General features: G+C 34.6%; 1 protein-coding gene across 2 annotated transcripts in view; it reads left to right on the top strand.

The window, feature by feature from the left end:
* Pros1 (protein S) overlaps positions 1-12,567 on the top strand; it is a 55,609-nt gene that overhangs the window by 23,589 nt on the left and 19,453 nt on the right. For both annotated transcript variants that reach the window (XM_090347687.1, XM_090347679.1), the window contains exons 3-6: positions 3,191-3,215; positions 4,181-4,267; positions 5,334-5,456; positions 5,562-5,693. In XM_090347687.1, the coding sequence (XP_090203813.1) occupies positions 3,191-3,215; positions 4,181-4,267; positions 5,334-5,456; positions 5,562-5,693 (367 nt within the window). The remainder of the gene's footprint in view (positions 1-3,190; positions 3,216-4,180; positions 4,268-5,333; positions 5,457-5,561; positions 5,694-12,567) is intronic.

Raw genomic sequence — 12,567 nt, forward strand, 5'->3', positions numbered from 1 at the left:
TTATTTAAATCTCTATATTCTCTTTTCCCTTCTTTCCTTCTTTCCTTCCCTTTCCTTCCTTTCTCCCTTCCTTCTTTTCTTTGTCTCTTCCTCCTAATTCATTTTCCCCTCCCTTATTCCTTCTTGTCCTCCTTTCCTTTCCTATTCTTCATTTTCTTCATGTCATAAATATTGGGATTACAAGTATTTAATGCCAGCCATTTTAGTTATTTATTTATTGAACATTATAAGAGTTTGAATTAGGGCTTTGTGCCTGCTAGACTGGTGCTCTGTCACTTGAGTCATGCCTCCAGCTCTTGTTTTGGCTAGTTATTTTTGAAGATAAAGTCTAGTGAGCTATTTTTTCCTGGAATGACCTTGAGCCCCAGTCTACCATATCTCCACCTGCTGAATAGCTATGATTATGGGCATGAGCTGTACATGGCTGCTCCAACTTACCTTTATTTGGGCTCTAAATTATGTAATCTTAGCATGTATACTTTTCTTTTGATAAGTTTTGGGAGGTTTTCTGAACCAACTTTATTGTTCCTAGCATCTTCATTGTGGAGAAGGGGGGTTGATGCAGACAAAACTCCAGTGTGTATCCTACAAAATTAAGAGAATTGAGGGAAGGCATGGGAAAGGGATGAATGGGTAAAGAATGTTGAAGTGGCTCATGTTGATCAAGATATATTGCACTCCTAAACTGCATTGTTTAATGGCAGCTCCTTTGTACAACTTATTTAATATTATAAAATATAGTAAGCATGATTGAAAAACATTGTTAGTCTGTGTGTCATAAATACCTTTAAGCATCATACAAATGTATAGGATGTTATCATTCATCAGAGTCTATTAGTTAGCCTTTTCAGTGGGTCACAAGCATAGAAGTAGTACCTCTAAGATGGAGTGTGAGGGGAGCCCTGAGAGTTCAGATCTGATAATTTATGGGATCACTTCAGAAACTTTTCCTGAGATAACCTATATAGTTTAGGGTTAGAACTGAAGAAAACGTAAAGTCAGTTCTGTACTTCTTCCATGGCTCTCAGTACCACGAAGACAGATGAGCAGAAATCATTAGTCTGTAGTTAGTGCCATGTGTTGTCTGGCACTGTTCTTCTTACTGCTACAAATTCTAAGTACCCAGAAATTAATTTTTAATCTCACCAGTATAAAATAAAAATGTTTCTCCCTCTGCTTTGTCATTTTTGTGAATAAGGAGCTGACAGATTAAAACTATTTATTTTCACAGTTGTGTAGACTACTATTACAATGAGGCAAGGATTTTACATATATGTCGCATGTCTTACATTTACATAACAACAAGGAACGTGAGTGCCCTGTGTATAGTATAAATTTCCATAGTGAAAAAGAAGGAAAATTGTATATATTCACAGATATTTCTTTTTATTATAGAAATTTAATATATAGAAATATATAGATATATTTCTATAGAATATACATATTCTATAGACTACTTACATATCTATAGAATATGTATGTCTATAAATGTGATATATGTATATCAATATAATCTATAGAAAGATAATATAAGAAACTCCAATAAACAAACAGCAATAGGATTATCTACTTTATTTTACTTTAATTATATTTTTATTTTTTATTTATTTTTTTGCATTTTTTAAATTGTAATTAGTAAAAGGGTTACATGATATTTGCCAGATAGAAGGTGCATTAATTCACATACATTGATACCCTTTCACATGTCTTGGTCATTATATTTTTATTATCTTTACATAATTGCACAAAAGAGTTACCATTTAGCAAATCAATTTATAAATACATCAGGGCATTTTGATCATTCTAACCCTTTTCATCATTCTCTCCCATCCCTCTCAACCAAACTCCTCCCTTTAGTTATCCTAGTTATCAATGTTGTAAATGTTTACTTTTTATTGTTTTCATCTTCATTCTAACTTTTTTTTCTGTTTTTTTTTTCGCCAGTCCTGGGGATTGAACTCAGGGTCTGAGCACTGTCCTTGGGCTTTCTTCAAGGCCAGAGCTCTACCACTTGAGCAGCAGCACCATTTCTGGCTTTTCTCTGTATGTGGTACCCAAGAATCAAACCCAGGTGTTCGTGTATGTTAGGCAAGCACTCTACCGCTAGGCCAAACTCCCAGTCCTCTTTTTTTGTTTTGTTTTTTTTTTTTTTTAATGGAATGTTTTAAGGCATGTTCGATTGCCTAAGATTTCATATTACTATAATAATACCTATAAATATTTGCATAGATATCTCTAGAATGTATCTCTAGAATATATCTCAGCTATTAAGTAGCAAGGGAAAGAGGTAGAATTCATGGAAGAAGAGAAAACATGGTGGAGAAGGAAAGTACATTTTTATATTTCCTCACTTTCATTGATTATTGCAGTGACAGAAGGAAAAGGGATGGCAAGGACATCAAGGGAGATACAGAAAAGATTAAAGAAAAATTCATTATTTATCATGTTCTAACTTATGTCAAATACATTGCATCTGCATCCTTATTCCTTGTGCTCATCTTATTGCTTATTTCCTCTCCATCTCTAATCCATTCCTTTCACCATCATAACATCATTCTTGGAATTCTGCTGCATATAGTCCTGGCTTTTTCTTGGAGAGATAGATAGATAGATAGAGAGAGAGAGAGAGAGAGAGAGAGAGAGAGAGAGAGAGAGAGAGAGAGAGAGAGAGAGAGGGAGATTGTTGTCTGAATTATTCAGTATGATATTTATGCCCTCATAAAAAAGTGCTATTTGTGTTGTATAGGAGTGAGGTCTTTATTTTGGAAGACAATATGTTCCATATTTAGTAAACTAAATTACTGAGTAAGTTTTTGTGCAGAAATTCTGGTTTTACACCAGCAATTCTGGTGCTAACGATACTACATATTACATATTTTATGACTAGAGTAAACATGATTCTATTGAGAAATGGGAATATTTTAGATTACTTTTTCTTTTTCATAAAATGAATTTTTTAGAGTATATTTTTATGTATATCAAATTTTCTTTAGATCACTTCAAATTATGACAAATTTCTGAACATTGAATTCAGTATGTGTAATCATCATGGTATAAAATGTATCAAATTTATATCTAGTCACTGTCTTAAACTGAATGATTTATAAAAACAGGGCATATATATTGTATTTTTGTAATTTTATAATGGAATCCAGGTTTGCTAATATATATTTTTTTACTTTCTTTCTAGGAATATTTTTATCCCAAATATTTAGGTAAGTTTTAAGGATCTGAATAATATGATCTATTGAGTTTAACTCTATTCAAATATCCTATCCAATATAACTTTCTTAACCATGGGAGTGAAATCCTTTCATTTGAGGAAATAGGTACATTTGGAATGATTTTTAATTGTCATGTAGCATTTTCCTTTTATTTTTTGTTATTATCATATGTCTCTTATAGAGTATGCTTGTGCTGATGCTCAGTTATCTCTAGGTGCCCCAAAATTCTCTAGAAATATGAATTTTTATGAGCTATTGCACAGAATCATCCAGATATCTGTAGAATCATTAACAACTTTTCTGTGACATCATTCCATACTTTTTTCATAATTCCATAAATTTTATATGTTGCACATAATATTCAGTGTTTATCAAGCCTATTTTAGGTATGATTTTCTCTCTCTCTCTTTCTTTCTTTCTTTCTTTTTTTTTTTTTTGTGGGTCATGTGTCCCTGAGCTCTTCAACTCAAGGCTACCACACTATCGTTGAGCCAAACCCCACTTTCCATTTTTAGAGGTTAATTGGAGATAAGAATCTCAGGCCCTTTTGTGCCCTGGCTGGCTTTGAACCTTGATCCTCAGATCTCAGCCTCCTGAGTAGCTAGGATTGCAGGTGTGAGCTAGTACTCCCTGCTAGGATATTCTTTCTCAAGGGAAATGCTAATATTTTGTACATGAACTATACTAAATAAAGAATATACTGTGTCTTGCTTATCTGATTAAAATGTATACCTGTAAAGGGTTTAACAGACATACTTCTGCTGAATCAAAATATCTTACTAAACTGACAAAAAACAAAGGCTGATGGTAGCATGGAATGTTTAGCAGTTAGCCTTTGGAACTAATACCTACAAGCCCCTAGTGAAGTAAGTCTTTTACCTTTAGAATAGTTCCTGCTATGATTTCAAAACAGGCAAGTGTGGCCACTGAAAGAATACGTTTGCTTTTGTTTACAGGTTGTCTTGGCACTTTTCGAGCTGGACTATTTGTAGCTGCACGTCTGTCAACAAATGTTTATCCTGACCTCAGGAGCTGTGTCAATGGTAAGCCGCTCTAAAATCGATCCACAAATAAAAACAAAAGTAAAACATAGCAAAATGTGAATCCTGCAAGCACAATATATCTATGTCAAAGTAACTGATGATTTAAAAAGTTAAGCAATGAACCATTAAAGAGTTGTATGCCCAGCTAGGAGTTATTTTCAAATGACATATAAATAAGTATCCTTTCATCGTAAGTGCTGTTGTTTAAAACAAAAGCTTTACCTAAGATACAAGCTGAACAGTAATCTTTAAAATTTCAGTCACTAATTTCAAAAAAAATTTTCTTTGTAACAGCTCTATTTTGTCTGCTATTTCATATTCAAGTAGTAGAATCAAATGTTGATCAAACTGATCAAATAGAGCCAGGCTTGTTGCTATAACTCCTGTATTGACTTTTATTTTGGTATTTAGTTTCACTGTGTAGACAGCGGTCATCTTTCAGCACATGAAGATGTCTTTTCATTATGTACTTAAGTATGAAATAACTTGATGAGAAATTTGCTTTCAATCATGCCTCTCTTTTAAACTATGTATCTTCCTCTGCTTTTAAAGTTTATTTTCCTAGATATGATTGCTTATGCCTATAATTCCATGAAGTCATAGGTAAAGGTTGTGAGGAACGCAGTTAAAAGCCAGCCTAGGCAGAAAGTCATTGAAACTTCATCTCAGACAAGCTGGACATAATGTTGAATATCTGTAATGATAACAATGTGGGAAGCTTACATAAAAAGAATCATGAATCATGGTTTGAAGCAAGCCTGGGCAAGAAAGTCTATAAGACTTTTTTTTTTTTTTTTCCAGCTGTGGGGCTTGAACTCAGACTCAAGTCCTGGGTATTGTCCCTAAGCAATTGTGGCTCAAGTGTAGTACTCTACCACTATGAGACACAGCACCACTTCTGGTTTTCTGATTGATAATTAGAGATAAGAATCACATTGACTTTTGTACCCTGGCTGGCTTTGAACTGCCTCCTAAGTAGCTAGAAGTGAGTAACTGGCATCAGCTATACTTTTAATTTTGTATGACATTATATAATGAAATTTAAATAGATGTCTATTTCCTTCAGCAATTCCAGACCAGTGTAATCCTGTGCCATGCCATGAAGATGGATACTGGAACTGCAAAGATGGCCAAGCTTCATTCACTTGCATTTGCAAACCTGGATGGCAAGGAGCTAGGTGTGAATTTGGTATGTATAATAAAACCACTGGATTCATCTTTATTGGCTACAGAAGAAGTTCTCTGAAAATGTTATTTTCAAAATAATTTATTGCCCTCCCCTTTTTTTTATTAGATATAAACGAATGCAAAGATCCATCCACTGTAAATGGAGGTTGTAGTCAGATTTGTGACAATACACCTGGAAGCTATCACTGTTCCTGTAGAAGTGGTTTCACTATGCTTTCGAATAAAAAAGATTGTAAAGGTAAGATCAAGGAATCAGAATAAGAATGTGTTTGCTGTATAAGGCAAGAAGCAAGCATAAAGGGGATCCAAATAGGGAAAGAGGAAGTGAAGTTTTCCCTCTTTGCAGATGACATGATTCTGTATTTAAAGAACCCTATAGACTCCACTCCCAAGATGCTTGAGCTGATTCAAAACTTTGGCAAGGTGGCAGGGTATAAAATTAACCCTCAAAAATCAATTGGCTTCCTCTATACCAACAGAAAAGAACGAGGCAACAATCAGGAAAGCAACTCCTTTTGCAATAGCTTCAAAGGAAATATAGTACCTAAGAATTAACTTAACTAAGAATGTAAAGGACCTTTTTGATGAAAACTTTAAAACCCTGAAAAAGGAAATTAAAGTAGAACTGAGGAAATGGAAAAACCTCCCATGCTCCTGGATAAGAAGAATTAACATTGTGAAATGACAATCTTGCTAAGGGCTATCTACAAACTCAACACAATTCCCATCACTATCCCAATGTCATTCTTTAAAGAAATAGAAGAGGCAATCCAACATTTCATATGGAATAATGAAAGACCCCATATAGCAAAAACACTTCTTAGCAGAAAGAACAGCGCAGGAGGAATTTCAATACCAAACTTTAGACTCTGTTACAGAGCTATCGTGACCAAAACAGCTTGGTACTGGCACAAGAACAGGCCTGAAGACCAATGGAATAGAACTGAGGACCCAGATATTAACCCACAGACCTATGGCCACCTAATCTTTGATAAGGGAGCAAAAAAAAAAAAAAAACATAATGGAAGAAAGACAGCCTCTTCAACAAGTTGTGCTGGCAGAACTGGTTAAGCACTTGCAGAAAACTAAAGTTGGATCCTTCTTGGCTACCCTGCACCAGGGTTAACTCCAAAAGGATCGAAGACCTGGAGGTAAAAGCAGATATACTGAAAACTTTACAAGAAGGAATGGGACATACACTAGACCTTGGCACCGGTCTAAACTTTCTTAATAAGGACCCAGAAACACAACAAATTAGAGAACATCTGGATAAGTGGGACTGCATTAAACTGCAGAGCTTCTGTATGGCAAAGGGCATAGCTAGCAAGCTAACTAGAAAGCCTACAGAGTGGGAGAAGATCTTCACTAACCATACAACAGACAAAGGCCTCATGTCTAAAATATATCAACAGCTCAAAAAATCAAATCACTCCAAAACTAATCTCCAAAGAAACAACCATCCATTAAAAGATGGGCCAAAGACTTAAAGAGTCTTCTCTGAAGAAGAAATAAGAATGGCCCAGAGAAACATGAAGAAATGCTTGACATCTCTGGCCATAAAAGAAATGCAAATCAAAACAACCCTAAGATTCCACCTCACTCCAGTTAGAATGGTCAGGATCAAGAAATCTAATAACAACAGATGTTGGAGGGGATGTGGCCAGGAGGGATGACTCCTACACTGTTGGTGGAGTGCAAACTCATTCAACCACTATGGAAAACAGTATAGCAGTTCCTCACAAGACTAAACATAGAGCTCTCCTATGACCCAGCAATTCCAGTACTTGGTATTTACCCAATCGTCCAGAAGCAAGGATATACTAAATCCACTAGCACAGTGATGTTCATTGTAGCACTATTTACCATAGCAAAGATATGGAACCATCCAAGATGCCCCTCAGTTGATGAGTGGATCAACAAGATGTGGTATTTATACACAGTTGAAAGAACAACATTGTCTGATTTGTAAGAAAATGGAAAGACTTAGAAAAAAAATCATATTAAGCCAGGCTCAAAGGAACTTAGGCTCAATGGTTTCCCTCATTTGTCATAATCAGTAGAAACCTTGGGCTTGCGTATCAGAGATTTACAATAGAACAAAACCTAGATACATAAGGCCATATAGTTTGATGCTAATTGAAAGGACATCCAGGATATAGAAACAAAGCCAGATAACGAGTAATTGTTGTCCTTAATGTACTCTCTGGCTGTCCCTTGGTTACCTCATATTGTTACAGTATTTCATTTTGTTATCTGATGTATTTTATATATGCATATTTGGTTATTTGAAATTAGATAGGGAAGGGAGGAAAACAAGATGAGAGGCGGGTGTTGGGGGAGGAAAATGGGGACCAAGACATGAGAAAGAGTGTCAATGTATGTGAAGTAATGCACCTTCTATCTGGTGAATATAATGTAACCCTTCTATTAATTACAATAAAAATATATGAAAAAAAAGAAGCTAGCAGACCACCACACTCAGAACAGACAGAAGCTCCACATCCAGTGCAGGCATCCAATGCCAGCTCCCAACCAGTTGACTACAGTGGTCCAAAATGAGGTCACAGGGCCAACAAAAAACCTTTTAGAGACTCACAAACTGTTTCTGGAATGCATACGGAGGCTGGCAAATCCAAGAGACTGTGCATTTGTCCCAAATTCACTCAACTATTGAAACTCACTTTTTAAAATGAAAGAGAGGCACTGGCTAGTTACACACTGAACCCTTTTTCCTATGTACCGATGCTTAGCCCTATAGAACATTTGGTGTAAGCTTCACTAGGATTGATTAATTCCCAAATGGAAAGAAAGTGCAGTTCATTCAAATGTGTAAGGGTTACACAGATGAATCTCGATCCACACTTCTGTTTCATTTGCATTTCCTCAGAACTGGGATAGTGAATTATTTTCTTCACTTATTTATCTCTAGAGCATAGTCAGAACGTATAATGTCTTATATAGTTGTCCATATGAGTAATGAACTTCCTGATGACTAACCTACTAGAGGTGATTTGGATGGCCTTAGAAATCCACCCTTCATTTTTTAATTCATCTGTTTATCCAAATATTTGACATTTAAAGTACTTATCATGTACTTGATTTGTAATATAGCAAATAAATTACTTCCACATTAAAAAAAAAAAGAAAAGAAAAAGGAATGTGTTCGCTGTGAGAGAACACGGTTAGTTAGAGATCTCCCCTTAAAATTATTAGGAAACTCTGGTTGTTAGTGGTTATAATAAATATATACTTTAATATGTTTTGAATCCTTGTATACTGTTGTACTGTCTTTCGGTTTACAGTGCTGCCCATAAGAATGTTCTATTGCTTTCTATTGTGTGTGTGCATGCACATCTCAGCAATGAATTTCATGCAAATAAAAATAATTTCCTTATAAATTGAGGTTTTAGTTCAGATGTTACCATGTTAGACTTGGAAAACAAAACTGCTTATCTTCTCTTTGCAGATGTTACCTACTATTGCTTTCTTTCTTTGAACAAGATGAACAGCCAAACAAATAAATCTTAAATATTCCTTAAGAACTATACCCAATATATCTTATTTTTCCTTTTCAGAAGTATGTTTATGGTTTTCAATATAAAGCCTTCATCTTGGACTTCAACCTTCTGAGAAAGATGTTGATCTTGTTTTTCATACATTAAAGATCTTATCATTGGTCATAACTCATTTATTTTTTCATTGGACTTAATCTCTATAAATTTGATTGTCAGGATTTTTATTTTTTGGCTAAGGATTCATTTTAATTTTTTTTGAGTCATTGTCTCCAAGATTTTAACTCTTTTTCATATGTGTCTTCTGGTTTGGCTGCTTTCATTGCTAGAACAATTCTTCCAAAGTTTCATGCTACAAATATAAGTAATTTTGAACAAAATTACAGAGATTTGAGTTAAATTCTGCCTATAGCAGCCAGTTACATTTAAAATAGTTTTTACTCTTTTCCAACTTTGTCTTCTTCATCCTTTCCCTCCTTTGTTTTACAAAGAGATTAAAGCATTCAGTAAGTTAAAATTAAATCAACTTTTCTTTAAGATTCCCTTTCTACCTTCTCTGTTTTTGTAACTTAATTGGATCATTAAAGAATGGCTTTACTAAATACCCAATTGTATTTACTATCAAAGTTAAAGGTATAGTTACATGACTTTTTTCTTGACTTATTTTTTTTAATTTTTGTACGTTTTTTTTTGTAGCCAAAATATACTTTTATTTTTCCCTTTTTTCCTGGGGCTTGAACGAGGGCTGGGCACTGTCCCTAAGCTCTTCAGGTCAAAGCTACCACCCTCTCCTTGAGCCAAGCCCCACTTCCCATTTTCTAAAGGTTAATTGGAGATAAGAGTCATAGGTCCTTTTATGTCCCAGCTGGCTTTGAACTTTGATGCTTAGATGTCAGCCTCCTGAGTAGCTAGGATTACAGGCATGAGCCACCAAGCACGGCTAGTTAAATGATTCTTAAATGAACTTCAAACTTCCATTATCTACTTTGTGACCATCTTTGTTTTTTCAAAACATATTATTATGTTTAATATTTGCACAAAGGGATTACTATTCAACAAACCAGTTTATAAGTACAATGCACTTTTTTTGGTCTCTTGGTGCTTGACCTCAGGGCTTGGGTTCTGTCCCTGAGCTCTTTGCTCAGGCAGGGCTTGCACTCTATTACTTTGAGCTACAGTACCACTTCTAATTTTCTGGTGATTGACTGAAGATAAGAATCTCATGGACTTTCCTTTCCTGGCTGGCTTTGAACCATGATCCTCAGACCCCAGCTTGCTGAGTAGTTAGGATTATAGGTGTGAGCCAGCAATGTCTGCTACAATGCATCTCTATTGATATCACCCTTTCATTCATCTTTATTAATGTTATATCTATTGGATCATTCTCACTCATCACTTCTAATCCAACCTTTTTACTTGATTTTCCTCATTTCAAAAGATATTTATTTAATGTCATGATTGTATTCTCCTGCCTTCTCTTTTTTTTCTACCTCTTCCCTTTGACCTTCTACTCACACAAGTGCTAGTTTCCTGTTATTTATTTCCTGTTATATTGTGTTTTATTCTTTTGAAGAATTACACAATTTGAATTCTTCCCTGTAAATACCATACTTTAGTTAATATAATTATGTGTATTTCCATACTACATTTCATAAATAGCTTGTATATATTTTATAAATTACTTTTATCTTCTACATACGAGAGAAAAACATGTATTTTTTTCTTTTGGCCCTGACATATTTCACTTAACATAGTATTTTTCACTTCTTTACAATTGATATGATATCATTTTTCCTAATGGACCAGTAAAATCCTATTGTGTACATATGCTACATTTTTTTAAAATCCATTTGACCATTGAAGGGTATCTAAGCTGTTTCCATACCTTAGCTCTGATGAATTGTGACGCAAGGAACACTGGGTACAAGTAGCTTTCCTGAATCTTGAGTTATAGTCATTTGGATAATTATCCAAGAATAGATTTCTGAATCATGGGGGTAATTCTCTATTTACTCTTTTTGAGGAATCTCCAAACCAGTTTCCACAATGATTTATATTCCCACCAACCGTAAGTTTGGTTTCTTTTCCCCATATCCATACCAGCATCTGTTGTTTATATTCTGGATGATGGCCATTCTAACTGAGGTAAAATGGAATCTCAATGTTGTTTTGATATTCATTTCCTTTATGGCAAAAGATGTTTATGGCCAGAGATTTCCTCATATATCTACTGGTCAATTTTGCTTCTTCCTAGAAATTTCTGTTTAGCTTCCTTGCCTGTTTACTAATTGGATAGTTCATTCTTTGTTTAGTTTTTGAGCTCTTTGCATATTCTGGATAGTAGGCCATTGTCTGATATGTTTAGTAAAGATAGGCTCTCATTCTGTAAGCTATCTTTTTAGTTTGTTAACTGTGTCCTTTGCCATGTGGAAACTTGATTGAAGCAAGCAAATTTGTCAGTTTTCTCACTGATTTGCTCAGCTCTTGAAATTTTACTCAAAAAGTTCCTTCCTGTGCTGAGAAATATTAATATGTATTCTACTAAATTATGTATTAGTTTTATGGTTTCATGTCTTCTATCCATTTTAAGTTAATATGGGTACATGGTGACAGATGGGGATCCAGTTTCAATTTTCCTTGGGCTTTCTCAAGGCTAGAGCTCTACCACTTGAGCCACAGCACCACTTCTGGCCTTTTCTATGTATGTAGTACTGAGAAATTGAACCCAGGTCTCCGTGCATGTTAGACAAGCACTCTACCACTAGGCCAAACTCCTGGCCTTTTATTTATGTTATTTAAGCAAAAGACTGCATAAAACTACTGAATGTGACTTCAGCCATGATATGAATATGCTTAAGCTCAAGTTGCCAGTAATTATTTATATGTAGTGAAAGAAACATTCTCACCAGGATTTAGAGATGTCAATGTTGAGACATAAGATCCAAGTTCAATATCACAAATTCATATGACATATTTCCCTGAAAAGGAATCTCAAAACAAAAAAAATTTAGTCAAATGGGCTCACATTCTTTTGAAAATAAGAATTTAATAACTTTTTACAGTTCTCTAAAAATATTTTGATTGCACTAAAAATTGGCATTAAGTTGTAACAAGTAGTAGAGTTCATAGGTGCCATTTAGGGGTTCACCTCATGGGTAACTTTTTACTGAATTACAGAATATTAGCATTGATACAGTTAAATCCATTAAGATGACAGATTGATGTCATTGTTTTTAAAAAGCAATTTTGCTATTCCCCTTCAGGGGGAGAGGGAGAATAAAACTTGCTAATTCCAATTCTTCACAATAGATTAGATATTTTCAGTGCTGATCTTGTCTTCTGATGAGCACAGATATAAAATGTTCAGTAATAATTACATCTCTATGGAACTATTTCTATCACTTGTGAGTTTTCCTTAAGTCTGTCCATTAGCTAGTTGCAATCATATTTTCTATCCTACAGCACTAGTGTTGTGTTTTTGAAATTTCTGCATATTAATTTAGCAATAAAGCTTATATTGGGCTAGATCCTTAGATCTGACTTTTGTCTACTTTAAACATGAACTCTTCAGAAAAATAAGAATGAATGTAAGTGTGAGGT

This window comes from Megascapheus bottae, chromosome 1 (genome assembly GCF_031878675.1).
Source record: "Megascapheus bottae isolate mThoBot1 chromosome 1, mThoBot2.hap1, whole genome shotgun sequence".
In the NCBI taxonomy this organism is placed as follows: Eukaryota; Metazoa; Chordata; class Mammalia; order Rodentia; family Geomyidae; genus Megascapheus; species Megascapheus bottae.